Genomic DNA, 20,317 nt, shown 5'->3' with positions numbered 1-20,317 from the left:
TTAGATGTTGCCTTGGGATTCCCAGTGGCTGAAGCACTACTCTATATTGTCAGAATGAACCTGAGACACCAAGCACACACATTACAAGCCAGTGCACCCAAAGTACCCTCTCAAAAAGGAATATTGACAGCTGGCAGAGAGAGGCAGGGTACATCCAGCACTCCTGACGTCAGCTTCTTAGAGGTATTTGAAAATCCTTCTTCTTCCCTCTACATGTTACCAATTTGGTCCTATGTCTGTTTTAAAAGCATAATGATGGGGAAGAAATTCAAACTAGATATTAGTGGCTGCTGGGAACAAAAGGATGAAAATTATGGCTATTCTTGGGGAAAAAAAGAGCTATGAAATGCTCCAGTTCCTCAGACACAAGAGAAGCCTTTAGCAGCTTGACATTTACTGTTCCAGTGTATTTACACTGTCCCCTACTCTTAGGACAAACAACACTGTGAACCCATGGCAACTTAAACAGCAAGCAGTAGACGGCAACACTCCATTGCCAGCCAGTGTCATTTGGTTATTCTTATCTTGTTCACCCTGGTGGTGTGGTATCAGACACTCCCTCTCTCATGGCAAGTAGTCCTGCTGATCCCACAAACCAGGGAGGTGAAAGCAGACCTGACTCTCTTTTCATTCACATACCTTCCAGTTGATGTAGTTGGTGACATTACAAGGTTTTAAGACAGGTTACATTTTCTAAGAAAATGAAGAAAGGTCAGTGATCTCACAATACCATGAAAAGACTGGTCATTACAAAAGAATGAGGATATTCAGCTTGGTCATGGATTTACTGGAGAGGAGAGGAGCTCTTAGCTCTTCTCCCTGTGTTAGTATCAGGAGCAACAACCATGTGGCTGTGCAGCTCCCACAACCACAAAAGATCTGGATCCAGTTTTGCCAGTTCAGTAAGTAAAGGTCAGTCACACTAAGACACACATGCAAGGAACAGATTTTGCAAAGCTTTTCAATTTACCTCCTTCTCTTTGAACTATGTGGTACAGATGAACCATATGCAGGATACACTCCAGATCTTGATCTTGGTAGCCTTTCTCGTGCATGTCATCCACTGAGTCTGGATAGATGACTTGATCACGTAGTGTTCCAATGGACATGTAGGGCCTGCGAGACAATACAGAGAAACCAGTAATCTGGAGTTGGCTCCAAGCGAGCACATCTTGCTGATGCTCTACTGGCAGAGTAAAATGATTTAAACACCATGTTGGTAAAACTGGATTTATCTGTGGGTGCATTGTGGGTGAATGTTTTTCTAAACTTACCCTAGGGACAATGTATTGTTTCTGCAACAGCTGATTACCCCTGGGTAGCAACAGGGGTAGTAGTAGCACAAAAACAAAATGACGTATCAGTCAGAATAAACATCCATTTCATAGCCCATTCTGAATGCTTTCACCTGGAATCAGGGAAACTCTGTGCTGTATTCAAGGTTTGGTACACTTAGAGATTTAGATATTGAATTAAACATTCACATGTTAAAAGCAAGTTGTAACAAAAACGTTGCAACTTAAACTGGAAAAGAGCTCCACGGTGCAGCAGGAGACACCCAAGTCAGGCAGGAGAGCACTGAAAGCCGCTTTGCACACTACTATTCTGGACTGCAGAACTGCAACCGGGCATAGCTTACCTGGCTCTAGAAGCCAGTATAGCACTTCTGAATTGCAAAAAAGCAGTTATCAGCTTAAACTTCCCAGCACCAGTCTCCCTTTGTCAAGCACAAGGCTGAACTGTATGTGAAGCAGCTTCTGAATCACCATGTTCCCAGACCAGGTAATACCATCCATCTTACTAAAACAAGCTGTCTCCACTTTGGAGCCGAAGTCCTCAATTGTAGTCATGTCCCTGGAATGGCTATGGACAGTCTCCACAATGTCATGAGCTGTGCCCTGCCTCTGGTACAGCTCAGGCCCCCTAAAACCTCCTAGTCTCTCAAAGGGAAAGTCACCTCAAAGAACAGTTTTACAGCTCTCTAAAAGATACCAGGCCATTCATGCTAGGATAGCAAAGGCACATCTATTTGACCATCTCTTTTGCTGCTCTTGTTCTAAGGAATTCTTGCGAAGGACAAACAACCATCCTGTCCCACAGACACTGCTGATACCTCCTGGAAGCTGGAAACACCCTAGGAACGATCTGTGAGATTTTGGGTTTGGAAGGGAAGGCTAGAGCCAAGGAACAGTCAGGCTCCAGACTCTGTCCTGCTTTCTGTGCCAAGAGTTACACTAAGTCTCTCTGGGTTCATCTGCCAAAACAATACTAGTCTTATTAAAGCTGTGGTGCCAGGGGATGATGACAGAGCGGAGCAGTTAAAATTGGGCCAGCAACAAGGAGACTTTCCAGGCAGCTTGCTCTTGCCACAGAGAACTGCTTCCAACAACTTCACAGCACGTTGGCGAGGGGTCAGTTTTCTTCTCTGAAGAGCTCTGGACCTGCGTGCTGGGAAGGTCTCAGCCATGCATTTGAGGCTTTCCCTGACAGAGATGTGTAATACCTTAGAAGCTTTCTTCCCTTCCCTTGGATGTGTCTCTGCAGAGGGGTGGATTTACCTATTGTTATTCTGAGAACCCCTAAAATACACCACAGAGTAATTTGAAGGGATTCATGATGCAACAGGTGTAGAATTACAGAACTAAAGCTGCAACATGAACTAAAAATCACATTCAAGCTGGCATCAGTTGCATTGGTTTTAGTGCTGCAGACATCCATGGTGAACTGCCTGTACCCGTCCATAGTTAAACTACTTTCACCACCAGCTTGGGTGAGGGTGGGAAGGGCAGGGGATCTGAACTGCTCACAAATATTTGGTCATCTCCCTGCTGAGGGCAGGCACCCAGATGAAGCAAAACCAGAACCACAAGTCACATACAAGCATTGCTGCTCCTCTTTGCTTATTGTTCTGCTTTGTGCTTACTGTGGGAAGAGTGCTGCTCTGGGCTGCTGTACAAACATTCACATCAAGTGCAGTGAACCAATGGGGATATTGCAAAATCTCAACCCTAAAAATTATGTAACTTTATGAAGTAATGATATATTACATTTCCATAGTGCTCTCCATCTAAAATCCCAAAGGGCTTTACTTCTTGCATATGTAGAAATCACTTCACTTGCTCCAGACTGCTGCCATCTCTGGGACAGAAGACAGCAACTCCACCAGGGCTCAGAAAAGTTGAAATCAGGTTGTGCACAAGACTGTGTAATTTAGGTGAAGCTGCAGGTAAGGGCAAGGAGGACAGAGTTACCTATCATATAATTTGGCTGGTTTCACTCTTGTGAAGTATGATCCTGTAATGACTAGAAGCTCTGAGATTTAACCTACAGCACAACCAGGGAGACAATGCTCAGAAGCACCACGCCAGGACACTTCTTGCCATGCTGTTTATTGAGTCACCAGCACCGCTTCCTGGTACAACTGGATTTTCCTTGTGGCCTCCCATCTAAACACACCAGTACTACCAAGCATGCCTCTCCCCACCTAGTTCGTAAAAATTAAAGAAAAGCCCAGCCTGCAGTGGAATAGCAAACCCCAACAATTACTGACTAAGTAGCAGAGATGGCATAATGGCTTATGGTTACAGGTCTGTCCCGGGAGGTGGGAGAGCACGTTCTGCTTCCTCCATTCTATAGGGAGCCATTCATGTCCCTGAGGGGACACTTCATCTTGTTTGGCATGAGATGTCTCGTCTGGGGCTCCAACTCTTGACAACAAAGAGGCATGGGGGGGTGCATGGATTGCCTCCTGGGGATGTCTTCTCCCTCAATGTGGGACAGAGCCCAGACAACTAACTTAGATAACTAACTTCTAAAGTGCTAAAGTTAGATGAGATCTCATCTAACTCATACTCTCATAATCTCATACTAAATGAGATTTCTCTCTCTGTAACTTGAAGACAATAACCTCCTTACCTACCATGGGTGCCACAAAGTCAAAACACACTAAAACCTGTTAAACATCAGATGTTATTGTAATTGAGGTTACATGCGCGTGGTAACTAGACATCAAGTAGTAAGAGGTATGGGTAACTGGATACAGCTACAGTGAAATTTTGCCTTTGCCGGTAAGCTCCTTGTTAAAATTCTGTTTTCATTAAATTTTTAGCAGTTCAAACAATAAAACCAGTCTTTTTGTCCTGCAGTAATATTCAAGTTTAACTGGACTTAATTGATCTCTGATAGATTTTTTCCTTTCAGACAGAGTGTCTGGGTTACAGTCTCAAAGAAAGAACTCTTACAGACTCTGAAAGCAACTCCTCTGCTGTGTGGAGATCATGTATTTGATGGTAATAGCTCTGCAATTGTTTTCTTTCCTTCTTTGCTCTCTGAAAAAAATCATAGAATCATAGAATAGTTTGGGTTGGAAGGGACTTTTTAAGGTCATCTAGTCCAACCCCCCTGCAGTGAACAGGGACATCTGCAACTAGATCAGGCTGCTCAGAGTCCCGTCCAGCCTGATCTTGAATGTTGCCAGGGATGGGCAACCTGTGCCAGGGTTTCACCACCCTCGTAAAAAATTTCTTCATTATCTCTAGTCTAGATCTACTCTCTTTTAGTTTAAAACCATTACCCATTGTCTTATCACTACAAGCCCTGCTAAAAAGTCTGTCCCCATCTTTCTTATAAGCCCCCTTGAAGTACTGGAAGGCTGCAATAAGTTCTCCCTGGAGCCTTCTCCAGGCTGAACAACCCCAACTCTCTCAGCCTGTCCTCAGAGGAGAGGTGTTCCATGATCCCTCTGATCATTTTTGTGTCCCCCTCTGGACCCGCTCCAACAGGTCGATGTCTTTCCTGTGCTGAGGGCTCCAGAGCTGGACGCAGGACTGCAGGTGGGGTCTCATCACCAGAGCGGAGTAGAGGGACCTCAAGGGAGGTGATTCTGAAAATGTAAGTTCTTTGATGTAGGAAGCAGTATTATGCTCTCTGGCTGGACAGCCTCTAGTTCAACTGAATCCCAGTATGCAACTAGTGTTCCTAGGGAGTGCCACAGTAGAAATAACACTGATGCAAGTCCTTGCTGCTGGACCTTTTCCTGGACACATTTCCACTGATGTAATCACTCCATCATAGAAGGCCACTAGGTTGGTCAGGCAGGACTTGCCTTCCTACGCTGTTTTTGAGACACAGGATTTAAGATTAGTAATCCTTCTTTAAAGCTTTGGTATCAAAACTCCAGAAAGCTACAAAAACTTACTGATTCTTGCCTGGTTTTCTGGAATTCCAAGGCATTTATTGGAAGAGACACTTTTAGTTCTCATAAACTGATCTTTTTTCAGTCAGTTTGATGGTTTTATTGCATCACCAATTTCTGTTTGGTGCACTTAGCGCTTCACGTTGCAGAGCTGTAACTTCATTCTGCTAGTAACAAGACATCACCCCTAAGGCTTATGGCTTGCAATGCAGGCTTTAAAGAAGGATGATATCAAGACATGCTGCAATCTGAAGCCTGTGGTATGGACAATTCCCCAGTGCCCTATTGACATGTGACACTGTATACAATGTTGGCAAAATATGAGAGAAATCATATGGGGAGGAAGGGCGAGTGTTGCTGATGATATGGTCTCTATATTGTGGTTAGCTTTGGGGAGGGAGAAGGGGGCAGGTGCTACAAAACATATTGGAGTACATACCAGTTACTTGTCTTTCCAAACAGAGGACTTAAATGCTGGAGTGGTTAGGCATAAAGAGAGAGGTATAATGCCAATTCAAAGGGGTTGTAGATTAACACTGCACACTGTAACCAGGCAGTACTGACATCTAGTAATTCTCTGATGTCTTGAAGGGCTTCACTCGTTTGCGTAGCAAATTAAGGAAGATGACTTGCTTAGATGTCAAGAAATTTCTGTTCCAAAATCAGGACGAGCCGTACTCACTTTAAATGTTTACAAATACTTCCTGAATATATTCAACGGTGTTTTCATCTTCCATGCAAAATAAATTGTGCTGACAGAACTGGTAACCTGTTCTGACACCCATAATATTATTTTAAAGAATTATAGCAACTAATCAATATGCACTTTGAGAATCTATAAAACAATCTGAATGCTCAGAGTCTTAATTATAAACACCCTGGAATAAGAGAGGAACCAAAAATACATCTTAATTAAGTGGCTAACATCAAAAGTTACGGGATATTAGTCCTATGTAAGTGCCCAAGAAACTGCTTCCATGTACAGTGTGAAGCTCACCTCACCTTCCTTGGCACAGGTTGTGATTAACACTTCATCCATGGAAGATGAAGTCTAAAAACATGTGGCTTGTGATTCTGGAAACCATCTGCATGTCCCTGACTAAGCAGTCAGGACCTGACTTGCCATTTGCTGTGCAAGTGTGTTTGCAGTTATTATTGCACTATTACTCTCACAGATATGCAAAGTTATATGGGAAAATTATGTGTAACGCAACTATAAACTCTTGACTGACCCATCTTTGAAGTTTCTGTCTCTGGCTGACAAGATGCCTCTCTAATACACCTAGGCAGGAGAGAGAAAGGGGTACATTACACCTGGGATCCTCCTTTTCAGATAAATTGCACTTGGATTTTCAAAGGAGATTGGGATGGCTTCAGAGTGCTTGCTTTGACATCTAACATAAAATGTATTCTAAATCTAGGCACCTCTATTCAAGAAGATGATACTGGAGCCCAAGCTCCAGCCATGGAGGTATCTTCCTAGGAAACTTGTAAGATCTTAAGGAGTCAGTGCTTGCACTGAAGAATCTCCAGTCCAGAAAGCCAGGGGCACAGATCACACCTACAGCTGTGCCCAAATTCTGTCTAATTCCCCAGAAGGTCCAGTATCATTTCATGGAATATGAAAGCAACAGTTTTAAGTCCAGCACAAAACACTGCAGCTACTAGCGATGCAAGATGAGCGGTTGTATGACAAGCTAACAGTTAGCAAATATTTTCCAAGAACTGGGTTCAGGCTAAGTTCTTCTCAGCCTGCAGGGCATCAGATTCCCACTTTTCTAGGCTAGCATCCAGGCTAAAGAGGAGTGAAAAAGAGGGCACCTTCTAATCTTCCCTCTGAAGCAAGGAAACTGCGGCTAAGAGGAATCATGTGTCTGAAGACAGAGTTATTGGAGAGACCCTAATTATATACTATACCAGTCAGAGTCCTCAACTGGAAGGAGGTAGACTTTAGTACCAATCCTTGTGACATACATTATTTGTTATTCCTTTTTTTCCCAATGTTCTTCAATATAAAATGCAGTAACTATCCTAATCACTCAGTAGCATTGTGAAAAAATATTAAAGGGGGTTCTAATCTTATTTAGGTGCCTGAGCTTGGGGAGGGCTTGTTATACATAAAAGTGTTTAACATTTATCTCTCGGTTTGGCACCTAAACTTCACTAAGAGGTACGAGTTCAGAGATATATTTATATTTATAATTATATTTATATTTATTATTTAGACATTCCTATGCATTAACTCTAGGTGGCTCCCTTTACCTACCGCACAAGTTTTTTGGATAACATTGCAAAAGCCCTAAATCTCTACTTGACTATCTAGGGAATCCACCTATATTTACAACTCTCCATCACCTTGCTAGTGCCAAGATCCTCATTTTTAGGTGCTGTAATACCTCAGCTGGAATCACCTCAGCAGAACTCTGGCTATTGCCACACCCCTGATTTAGGTCAATAGTAAAAGCTCCACGGATTTCAACAGCAGCAAAGCTTGATCAACAGTGATGCTCAAGAAATTCCAACCCCCAATAAGTAATCTGGATTCCTAATAGTTCTTTGATGACATTAATAAAATAAATAGCAAAAACCTAATGATGGCATCACCACTACAACTCTAGAAAATAAAATGTCTTGAATGAATGTGAATTAAGTTCCTTTTAAGTAATGTTGTATCTACTACTCTCACACAGAAGTTGGTAATCACCAAAGAGTTAAAAAATAGTGAATAATATTTAGCAAAATGTGAAAAAAGCAACAGCCTCAGTTTATTGCATTGTATCTAGTTCAAGGGATTTTAGGGCCAGCTACAGTTTCAGCAACTGTTCTAAAGATATAAATAATTGATCTCTCTTTAAAATACCCTACACTGAACTCTCCTCTCCACTTATACAGAACTAGCCATGAACATCCTCTAAATATTTCAGATAGATCAGTTACCAGAGGGGAATGTAATCAGCTTATAGCCATTAACATAGTTAACAGGAAATAAAATGCACAGTATGAAAGACTGAATTCTCAATGCATGTCATTAGAATCTAATATCAAAGGCTGAAAAAAAATCACACTAATCACTCTGTGGATTTCTTTACAAAGAAGATACGCACATCTCTGCAAGAAAATAATCTGGGAGGAAAAAATAACCAGAAAGGTAAAAGAAGCCCTTAATTTAAAGCCCTGTTCATGCTCAGGTATCATCTCATCTCATGATTTACTTATTCACCATTACCAAGATCACTTACAATATAACCAGAACTGGTCAGATGGCATAAAAGTTCAAGGTGAACAATTCACAAAACTATCTAGTTCAGTTTATTTCTATCTTACGATAGGCAGAGACAACAGAAAGAATGCACGAACACATCTATAATTAAAAACAAAACCCAGACAATTTCTACAAAATAAGAGCAGCTAACGCAACCTGAAATAATTAGACCTCCTGCAATCAATCAAATCAGCCAGCCAGACAAATGAAGGAAAAATACTCTCCTTTTCTTAAACATCCAATTTTTGCAGGCCCAGTCTTTTCATACCTCCGTCAGTCCTGATGATAGGTTTATTTGGATGGATCATCATGAAGATCAACGAATTGAAGAAATAACAATGAGCTGTTCTGGACAAGAGTCTAGCCTGCCAGGCACACCCCAGCCTAAGAGATGTTTCCGATTTTTATCACAGCAATGCAACAGAATGGGCAAGGCAGCTTCCCTCTTTTAGAAAGCTCCCAAATTATTCATGGTTTTGCAGATGAGAAGTGACACCTTACTTCACAGAGAAGAGGAAATGTAGACAGTGAAGCCTCTAGAGCATAGGCTGCTCTTGCTCTGGGTTTCCACAATGCTTAGTTGTCCATGGCAACATTTTTGCATGCACTGGGTTATGAATATGCAAGTCATACTAGAGCAATAGTGTGCCACCCATGAGACACCCTGCCAACAAGTGGGAAGTCATGCACTGCACTGAATTCCCTCTCTAATTCTCTGTGAAACACTTTGTGTTACACAGGACAGAACATGACAGCGTAGAATATGGAGATGCACCATGTATATGGATACATGGGACATGATTATAGCCATTTTATAAGCGTTATCGGTACCTGAAGTGGCCACAAGGGAGCTGTAGTAATCCCTAGCAGAAACGAAAATTGATAGGGTATAATTAATGCAAGATGCTAGGCAGATAAACAGGTCGGGAAAAGCCTTTCCTCTTGGGAAAGATGTGCTCCCATCTACACTATGCTAGAGCACACATGCTGAACTGCGGAAAGAAACCCACCTGCTACACGCACCCACAGAGATCATGACATAATTAATGACTCAAAACAAAGAAGTAAAAATCCAGTGTTCTGGAGACTACTCAGCATTATTTGCAGAAGAGTCTCATCTCACCTAAAAGTTACTCATCCAAGTCTGAGTCAGACACCCCAGGCTCTCTTTGTAGTCAGTGGATCCTGCAGTGAACTGGCCCCTCCAGTAGGTCTCATGTGTCTTAGATGTTTGTCCTGGGACACAGAATGAACAGCTGCAGTGGTCTGAACTGGAACACTATTGTGCACTGAGGAGTTAGTGATCCACGTTAGCGATCCAGAGTGGGCACGGGCCTACGCTATACTTTGCTGCATCATGTTGGGCTGTGCTGCACATATAAATTGGCCTTCAGGCTTGTGCTGTGCTGCACTTATCACTTGGCTGCAGGATAAACTTTGCTGGCTAATTGTAACAGCCTGCAGGCAGCTCCCACTTGGCATCGGCAATTACACCACCTGTGTGTCCTTGTCTTTATCTCCAAGTGAAGCAGCATGTTCTCATGCTAACATCCTTTTGCTTGACAGTAAAAATGGTAAATGGAATTGTTTACTTCTAAGAAAATGCCATCAGAGTGCTAAAGACCATAATGCCAATGAACCTTAGCACGGATGGGATCAACTGCAGCATGCCATGCTGTGGCAAGAGGTCCAACCGATGCTGCGCAATGCTGGTCTCCTAGCATCCAATGGGACATAAGTGCCACTAAGATGATGAAGGGACTGGAGCATCTCTCCTCTGAAGAAAGGCTGAGAGAGCTGGGACTGTTCAGCCTGGAGAAAAGGCGGCTCAGGGGGATCTCATCACTGTACATAAATACCTGAAGGGAGGGTACAAAAAAGGTGGAGCCAGGCTCTTCTCAGTGGTGCCCAGTGACAGGACTAGAGGCACAAACTGAAACACAGAGGAGATGCCATGTGAGCATCAGAAAACGATTTTTCACTGTGAAGGTGATCAAGCATTGTAACAATTTGCCCAGAAAGGTTGTGGAGTCTCAGTTCTTGGAGATATTCAAAAGCCATCTGGATGTGGTCCTGGGCAAACAGCTCTAGGTGGCCCTGCTTGAGCACAGGGGTGGGACGAGATGACCTCCAGAGGTCCCTTCCAGCCTCAACCATTCTGTGATTTTGTGATTATCTATGCTATCAACTTATTCCTTATCTCTAATAAAAGGAATTTTAATTAATGCATTACAGAGTTCAAATACATTTCTTACTGGGATTGACAATGAACACTTTCACTGGTGGACTGCAACAATGAATCACCCTCTGGAGGTAGACAGATCACTTATTATAAAGCTCACACAAGGATGTCTAACTTTTAGATGCCTGAAAGAACATAGACAAAATCTACCTTTGGTGTATGAGTTGACAGTTTATTTTTTTAATTTGTTGCGGGTGAGGGGTGAACACCTGTATACAAAAATAGCTAATAGTCTTCTCTCTGGAAGGTGGTAGTTACTAACAAACACTGCACTGTTTCCAAGAAATGCAGAACAATCCTCGTGCTGAATAAAACTTACCTTTACCTTGGAAACCACAGTGAGTTGGAGGAGGATCAGAAGGTGAGATCTTCAGCCTGCAAGCAGGCAAACGTGGCACTAGACCCTGAGAAACATGTCTGAGTGAGCAGACCATGGAGAGCCTGAGAGAGGGCTGAAGGTTCAGTTCACCTTGCAGCTGTGACACAGTTCTGGAGCCCAGGACACAGGGGTGGGCAAAAGGCAGAAGCTATAGTACATGGGAAGGACTACCACCTTCTCCTCAAGAGGGAAGTTTTGGCTATGTGTATATTTAAAAGCATAGGGCATTGTAATGAGAGTTTCCGATTGAAAACTGTAGTAAGAAGAAGAAAGGACTTCTTCCCAAGGAAGATGATATTGTTGTTATTAGAGCTTTCAGTTGTCCTCCCCTCACAAAAGCCAGCATCCTTCCAGTCTCTTCAGTCTCTTCTTTTTATCTCAGGCAGGTTTTGCAGTTTGTTTTTCCCAGTAGTTCCCAGTGTTACGTAGCCACATTTGAAGCATGCTTTTTAATATTCCTAGGTAAAATATTATTGAAATAGTAATCATTTGCCACTCTGTTAATCTGTGAAAGATCCTTTGTTGCACAGTTGCAATGTAGGGCATTAAGCTGGAGGTAACTGCTCGAGCTGGACACAGTAATGCTACTTCTCTGCAGAAATGAGGTCATGTAAATGGAACCACCAGATTACTCTTCAACATGCAAGTTTGTCCATACCACTGCTAAATTACACAGCAATCTCAGTTAACCTGTAGGTGAATACGTTCCCCAGCACTGCTATCAAAACAACATTTTAAAGGCAAGTGAGCTGTTTGAGCAAAATGAACCTAGCACAGATTAAATGGATTGTCAGTTGCTTTGCTGGATGGATCCTATTAATACCAGCCACATACTCAGTTCTTATAATCTCTTTAGTGACTTCATGTATATTAAATGTTTGTCAAGCTTAACCTGACAATGTCCTTTAAAGAAGTTTCAAAGCCTATTTTTCCCAGCTTTTAAATGAAATTCCATAAACAGTCTGACACATACATGGATGTCTAGAAAGGTGGTACAGGCAATATGTAATTATCGGTGCTGAATGAGGACTTTTGATATTCAAAATGCCATCAAAAGAAGCAAGTGGAGTGTGGAAGCATTGCAAGTTCATGCTGGCAAGAACACAGTATCCAAAATACATTATGAAACACAGAGCAGCTGATTGCCAGAGATCCTAGTATAAATAATCCTGCAACTGGGCGTCCTCCCAGACAAAAACTTAGCTCTTCTGTAACATTGAGGAAAACATCTCAAAAGAATGTAAATAGAGAAAGTTCTGCATATTAGTGACACCCACTTTTGTGCAAGAGCTAAAACAAGTGCTTAGTACTGAAGCAATATTCAAAATGGGAGGGATGCTGCTTTGATTACGAGAATGGATTTCACCTTTTAGTTGCATAAATATGCTATTTAATCAGCCATGCAGCTGACAACACTTTAACATTATACCTCTGTGTATCTGTGACTGGGTAGGAATGCAATGAGTTGCTGAATGGATCTTAATCCTCTGAATGTCCAAGTTTTTTTATGGATCACAAATAAAAGGGACTTGGCTTGCACCAAGTTAAGTGACTACACTGTGCTTTAAGTGAGCCATCTCCATGAGTCTGGAGAATGAAGTCTCTCCATCCATCTATACAGAAGGCAGTAATAATAGAACCTGCTTCAACTGAAAAGACCACCAGTAGATAAAAGATGATACTGAAATCTCTGCATCAACTCAAGCCTGGACTTCCCTGGAGATTCAAATTTGTCAATAAGGGTCTTCATTTATATCAAGTGTGGTACTGGCTTCTGTGCTTCAGACAACCGCCCACTAGGAAATGCACTAGTCTCCATATGGACTAAAAGTTGAGTATGTATCAACACAACTCAATTCCTCACCCACAGTTAGTCCTCTTGGAATCTCCCATAGCCACAGCTTGCTCCAGACAGGCCCCCAGTCTGAAGGGATTGAGCAACCAAAGCCCTAGAGCATGCTGAAGTCCTTCAAATACATCACTTCCACTGCATCCTTTAAGACCAGTGCTGGATTTATGTAAATACATTTTAAAACTAAACTAAACCCCAATGCAGCAAGCTGACTGAAGCCTTCAGTCTGGGATTTCTGTAACTCTTTGCCTAATAACAGAAAAGACTGGTAAGCTGTGCTTTAACTGACTCTTGCGTCTGCCCAGTAAGGAAGGCACTTTGCATGGCTTGAGAAGGAGTAGCAGCTAATCCATAAAACCATTTTCCACCTCTGACTATTAGTGTAGGTGAATCTTGTTCACAGTGTTCTACCAAGAGGTACTGTCATTACTTGTGATCAGTAAGCACATAGACCTAATTAAAAACCTTCAAACTTCTCAGTTGTGAATGAGCCTTCAGTGGAAACAGAGAGGTCTACCAGTGATCCTGGCAGGCAAAGCTTCAGCTAACCTCCAGGGCAGCAAGACAAGAACTCTTCTGTTCTAGGTGATACATGACAGGACTTCCTTCAATCAGGAAGGAGAACTGCAAGCATTTCTATACAAGTCCCAATAAGATGAAATAGAAGAAGTTGTGCCCTGGCTGAAGGGATAGCCTAACAGCCCTCTCAGATGCAAGGCCACACTTTTTAATGAACAGCAGAATACTGAGTTAACCTGTCTTTGATTAATTTAAAAAAAAAAAAAGAAAAAAGAAGATACAAAGTAGCAGCCACTTTGTTAAAGCAAACGTATAACTAGTTATAGTTAAGCAAAATAGTATGCATAACAGAAGTATGTTATGTTTCGTGTTAACACTATCTACCACAGACTTTTTTCTCATCTGTCAGATAAGTTGGGAACTCTGGAAATAAACATATTTAAAAGGAGCACCATGAACTTGGTAACAATGCAGTATGCGAGGGAGTAATTATCTCTACAGCGTTGACATGAACTGATGGCAAAATGCTGAAGGGCAATGACAATTGCTAGTGTGGTGTTTGCATGTGCAGAGCACAATTTAACTCCAGGTGACGCAACTAAAGGGATCACAGAATTATAGAAACATAGAATCAATAGCTTGTGTTGAAGGGAGCTTTTAAAGGTCATCTAGTCCAACACCCCTGCAATGAGCAGGGACATCTTCAACTATATCAGGTTGCCCAGAGCCCCCTCCAACCTGATCTTGAAGGTTGCCAGGGATGGGGCAGCTACCACCTCTTGGGCAATCTGGGCCAGTGTTTCACCACCCTCATTGCGAAGAATTTCTTCCTTAGATCTAGTCTAAATCTACCCTCTTTTAGTATAAAACCATCACCCCTTGCCCTGTTGCAACAGGCCCTGATAAAAAGTCTGTCCCCATCTTTCTTAGAAGCCCCTTTTAAGTACTGGAAGGCTGCAGTAATGTTTCCCTGGAGCCTTTTCTTCTCCAGGCTGAACAACCTCAACTCTCTCAGCCTGTCCTTATAGGAGAGGTGTTCCATCCCTCTGATCATTTTGGTGTCTGGACCCAGTCCAACAGGTGCAAGTCCTTCCTGTTCTGAGGGCTTCAGAGCTGGATGTAGGACTCCAGGTGGGGTCTTACCAGAGTGGAGTAGGGGCAGAATCCCCTCCCTCAACCTGCTGGCCACTCTGCTGCGGATGCAGCTCAGGATATGGTTGGCCTTCTGGGCTGCGAGCACACATTGCTGGCTCAAGTTCAGCTTTTCATCCATCAGTACCCTCAAGTCCTTCTCAGTAGGGCTGCTCTCAATCCCTTCATCCCCCAGCCTGTACTGATGCTGGGGGTTGCCCCGACCCAGGTGCAGGCCCCTGCCCTTGGTCTTGTTGAACCTCATGAGGTTCCCACGGGCCCATTTCTCGAGCTTGTCCAGGTCACACTGGATGGCATCCCATCCCGCGGGCATGTCAACCACAGCATTCAGCTTGGTGTCATCTGAAAACTTGCCAAGAGTGCCCTCGATCCCACTGTCTATGTGATTGATGAAGATATTAAAACAGTACTGGTCCCAATATGGATCCCTGAGGGACACCACTCGTCACCAATCTCCATCTGGTCGTGGAGCCATTGGCCACTACCCTCTGGCTGCAACCACCCAACCAATTCCTCATCCACCCAACAGTCCACCCATCAAATCCATATCCCTCCAATTTAGAGAGAAGGATGTTGGGGGGACCATGTCAAAGGCCTTATAGAAGTCCTGATAGATGACATTCGTAGTTCCTCCCTTGTCCATTGATGGGGTCACTCCATCATAGGAGGCCAGTAGGATGGTGAGGCAGGACTTGCCCTTGGTGAAGCCATGCTGGCTGTCTCAAATCACCTTCCTGTCCTCCATGTGCCTTAGCAGTGCTTCTAGGAGGATCTGCTCCGTGATCTTCCCAAGCACAGAGGTAAGGTCTACAGGTCGGTAGTTCCCAGGGTCCTCCTTGCTACCCTTTTTTAAAATGGGTGCAATGTTTCCCTTTTTCCAGTCTCCAGGGACTTCACCTGACTGCCAGGACTTTTCAAATATCATGGAGAGTGGCTTGGCAACTACATCAGCCAGTTCCCTCAGGACTCTGTGATGCATCTCGTCAGGTCCCATAGACATATGTATTTAAGTTAAAGGTCATACTTAAAGTCAGAGCAGTATGCACTGACAAGGAATGAGGATGTGCAAAATACAACATAGCATACAGACATCTGAGCCAATCTAAATCCGATAAGGCAACAGAACTCGAATAGGCATATTTGCACAGCACTTCATTTGGGCTACTTCTCTAACAGACCACACGCTAAAGAGAAAGTAGTCTAATACAGATGAACCGTATATATACATACTACATATACACATACTTTCATACGTAATATAGGGTATCTGAAAGTGAACACAACAATTTTGCAAGATAAAATTGTTTAGGTAATCAGGAATTGTCTTAGGAAACAACCACATTTTAACGACAGTGGCCACTACTAACTACCTCCATGCTTAAGACAACATTTGAATCACACTATAATCCTCAAAGTTTCATGTGCTTATAATGTCAACATGATTTTTATTTTATCACTTTATTATTTATATCCCTTAGAATGGAAATATTCTTTCTTGGTTTCATCCACTTGATAAGTACCTTGGACTACTTGAGGCAAATCACATCAGACATTTGGATTACTCAAAAGAGCTAAGGAGAGGAAATATATCTTTGTAGCTGATGCAATTTTGTTTAGTAGCCAAGAATATTTTTAGAATACAGAAGGAAAAACACAAGACAGGAAAAGACGTGTAAAGAAACCCCAGATAAAATACCAGAAATAGAGCAGATGTATGTAAAACCAAACAGCTTAGGAGTGTCAGATAAACCTTTAAACTATTATGTTCTGTACTGTCCTAGCATTAATAAGACAGAAAGATATAGGTATATAAATCTTAAATTATGAAGAACAAACAACATTTTATACTAGTGCATCTTTGGTTGCCTCCATTTTAGCATCTGACAAGCCTGGTGTTGAAGGAAAGAAATACTAGAGATCTACTTGAATGAGCAATAGAAAGAGAGACAATACAGAATTGGACTGTTACTGTGACTGCTGAGAAAGTAGTCAGGGTTGGTCTTCTACTAGAATGGCATACAGAATTGCAGAGAAACTATGCATACCACTGGAGAAACACCCCCCTCATAAAAATATCCAAATTACAGTAGAAGCAAGCTGGAAAGAAAAAACAGTAACAATGGACCAAGAGAAAGAAGCATAATGGATTAAGAATTACTCCAAGCTCTATGAATGTGAATCAGTAAATCAGTCCTCAAGAAAGACAGAGAAAAATGCTGACGGATGCTTTAGATATGTGCTGTGCTAGGAAGATTCGAGAGTCATGACAGAAGGTTATGGAACCGACAGAAACTGCATGACACATTCCTCCATGCAAATAAGACAATAAGACACAGCTGGCAGAAAATGATTAATAATTTGTATCAATAACCCAGTGGTGATTACAGCTTTACTGCAGCTTTACTGCAGCTTTATGGTGTAGAGACATTGAGGAATATTCCTGTGGTGTTGTCAGGGTAACCTGCAAGTACGTAGGTGTGCAATTCTGCTGGCGTTTATATCAAATGAGGGAGAACTAAGGAAATGAGAGCCAACATGTGCAGAATCTGTTTCCTCGCAACTGAAAAAGCTGAGATACTTAGTTGGAGAGCAAGAAGAGCTGGAATAAATGCTAGGAGGAATTGTATGCTTGAACTCACCAATTCCAGAGAGATGGTGTCTCCTCCCATGTTTAAGACCAACAGAGCAGGAACAGGGCACAGTCTGGAGAAACCAGGCTACTTTCAGATACATTGTTGATACACTATGAAAGGATTGTCTGCTTCTTTAATTCCCTAAGTGCTATATATACATCTTGTGATCATACATGTAGCGTCAGTACTCATGCAATCCACTACATATTTTTGCTAATTATTTATTATTTGAAATTATGTTTCTGAATTCTGATTTGAATCAGAATTCCTTACCAACTAGAGCACATATTTTTTCATTCATGCTACCTTCTTGACCAGTTAATTAGAAGAGGAATGGAAAGAGGTGGTTAACACAAATTAATTTCACTTTGCAAAAGAGGTACAGAGAAGTAGAAGAAGGGGTAAGAGCACACACTGACAGTTACTGAGGCTCCAATGAGATGTGACAACTTGTTGAGCTCTGACCAGTTCCTAGTCAGAGTCCTAGACTCTGGACTAGTCAGAGTCAGAGTCCAGTTCCTGATCTCTTCTTGAAAACAAGCTGCTTCTGGCACCAATATGATGCTGGACTGCTTAAAGCCTCTTAAAGCCTCCCTCTCTTCTGCCCACCCTCCTCTTTTACAGGCCTGTCATGGACAGTGGCAGAGCCACACTCACAGAAATCTCTGGGCTTCTCTCTCCCTGCTCTCCAAAAGGGCAGTTTGTCCCATCAGCATTGACCACAACTGTGACTGATTAAGAACAAATTCTGCATGGCCTGGTCCTATATATAAAGGGAGAAAAAAACCCATCTCTCAATGATTCACAGTAAAATCTTTAAAAAGCAGTATAATGATACTAAGCAACCTCAAAAGATAGGTACTCTTAAGACTGTTTTAAAGCCTACATACTGCTAAGTAAAGCTAACTATAAAACGTTTGCTGTGTTGATGAAATTTGGAGTACACAATGAGATAATTCACTTTTTAAGAAATCATACTTTTGTGTGTAGCTTTTGAACGCGGCAAAGACACGTGATTTCCCACGCGTTTCTGGAATACTACGCTGGAACATTACAAACAGAGGTGAAAAAATAATCTTTTCAGGGGGATCCTATTTACTGAGGAGTATTTTGTTACTTAGTAGTCACTGTATTCTCCACCATTCACTGTGTGTAGATGAGGTTCCTATATTTGACTTGAAGAGGGCCGATGCAGAATGGTACGCAGGAATAAGCTCTCATTAGGCTCAGTGGTAACCCTGTCCACTCATGGAGTGCTGTCCCCCATGTTCTTAGACATAATGTATACACCTAAACACAAGAGATGTCACTCCAACTTGCCGCTCTTATGGACATCCACCAATTCAAGAGCCTTCTGCTATACCATAGTTTTCACCGACCTATCAAACAAAAGAGTGAGGTAGCTTGAACCCAGGTAATATCCCACAATCTCCCAGATCCTCTCAGTCTGGAACATAAATTTTACCTAAAGTTATGCTGAAATATATACATGATGAAAAGTAGGCTGGGCACTAGCTTTTCTGGTATGAAGTTTTAGAATTATGTCTAAAAAAAATAAACAATCAGAACCTAATCCTGACCAAGCAGCAATTTGCACAGGGTTAATAAGCAAAATGGTGCACCAGCAGGACCTTCCAAAACAAGCTGCTTTAATTTTGGGACTTCAGAACAATTTACAAACTACTACAGAAATTCTGAATGTATTCTAGAGCCAGGGACAAACAAAAACCACCAACTGAATGTGTAATTTATTTAAGCCATAAATAAAGGAACTCAGAAATGGAATACAGGCAGGAAAAAAAATGCCTGGACCACATAAGGCAATCCACATAAAAGCCCTAAAAATCCAATAGATCTGTTGCAAATCTGGTCTGGAAATGTATAAACTTCAATTCAAAACTGAATCTCCTTCAAGTCAGTCTTAGCATCTCAGATATTCATCTAAGACTCTGCAAGCCCAAAGAACAAATACATTGGGCAAAAAAGCAACTCAGGATCGTCAAGGATATCTTAACAAACAAATCTAATTGACTGCTGTTTATATCAACCCTTCAGCCACATTCACCCACAAAACCCTACAAGACTCAGTCTCACAGTCCCTTTCCAAATACAAGACACTCATGAGTGACAGGCCACACTACTGAGACTGCAGAATCCATACTGACACAGCTGAACTGTCCCCCAAGCAGACTTCAAAATCTTCAGCCACAGTCAAGGTATAGCACTTTTGCAGAAAAGCCCTCTCTGTCACTCACTGTTGCCCCATTTACCCAGACACTGCTCTGTCCCTTTGGAAGGGAATACCTCTGTACTGCCTAAAAAACCCTCCAGGAACGCAAAGCTCACACAGAGCCACAGAGCCAAGCCATGGCAATGTCACTTAGATGTCCTGAAGACATCATGGCAACACTCTTTCTCCTGGGGGTTGCTATTAGGATGGACTGCACGAGCGATACCTTCAGGGTACATTGAAAAGATGACATGCCATTCCCTACATGGCTTTGGTCACAAAGGGCTGCGAAGACACTGGCTGAATCTCAGTTTCTGACCCAAAGTTTTGAAATGTTCCAAAGAAGAGGTCTGCTGGACAACTCCCCCAGCTCCCAAGTTAGGGGAAACACCTAACAAAGAACCACGTTTATGGAAATGACCCCCCCCTCAACCAGCACCTTGGCAAATGCAACATGAATCTGCTTGCTTTCACAGAATAAAGGGGACATAAGTAAAGGGGAAAGGTCTGTAGGCAAGCCAGCCTCAGATGTTGATCTGAGAAGGGGTTGGGATCACACAGAGCACAGAAGCGGCTGAAACTGAAGATTTTCTGCAAGAAGAAAATTCAGAATAGCTTTTCTTCTGCCGAAGAATAAAACTGATTTTAAGAATGTCCCACACAATGGGAATTCTGAAATATTGTTTTGAAAAACATTTAATAAAGCATTTTGCTCCAAATTCCTGAATGAAACCCTCAAGTGGCTCAGAAAAATGACAATAGCTAGCAACAAATTATACATATATTTGAAAAAATTATAGATAAATGTTTTTTGTTACCTTCATCTGCAGCAAGGAAAATCTACTCATCAGTTA

At 42.2% G+C, this 20,317-nt stretch overlaps 1 protein-coding gene across 1 annotated transcript in view; it reads right to left on the bottom strand.

Annotated features, from left to right (window-relative positions):
* The window catches only part of ABCD2 (ATP binding cassette subfamily D member 2), a gene marked incomplete at both ends in the record, with an annotated part of 49,046 nt that overhangs the window by 10,612 nt on the left and 18,117 nt on the right, over positions 1-20,317 (bottom strand). The window contains one exon of the mRNA XM_082003012.1: positions 971-1,116. Within this exon, the coding sequence (XP_081859138.1) occupies positions 971-1,116 (146 nt within the window). The remainder of the gene's footprint in view (positions 1-970; positions 1,117-20,317) is intronic.

The sequence above is a fragment of the Phaethon aethereus genome (genome assembly GCF_964289735.1).
Source record: "Phaethon aethereus genome assembly, chromosome: 1".
NCBI lineage: Eukaryota > Metazoa > Chordata > Aves > Phaethontiformes > Phaethontidae > Phaethon > Phaethon aethereus.
This window is presented reverse-complemented; position numbering and strand designations above follow the sequence as displayed.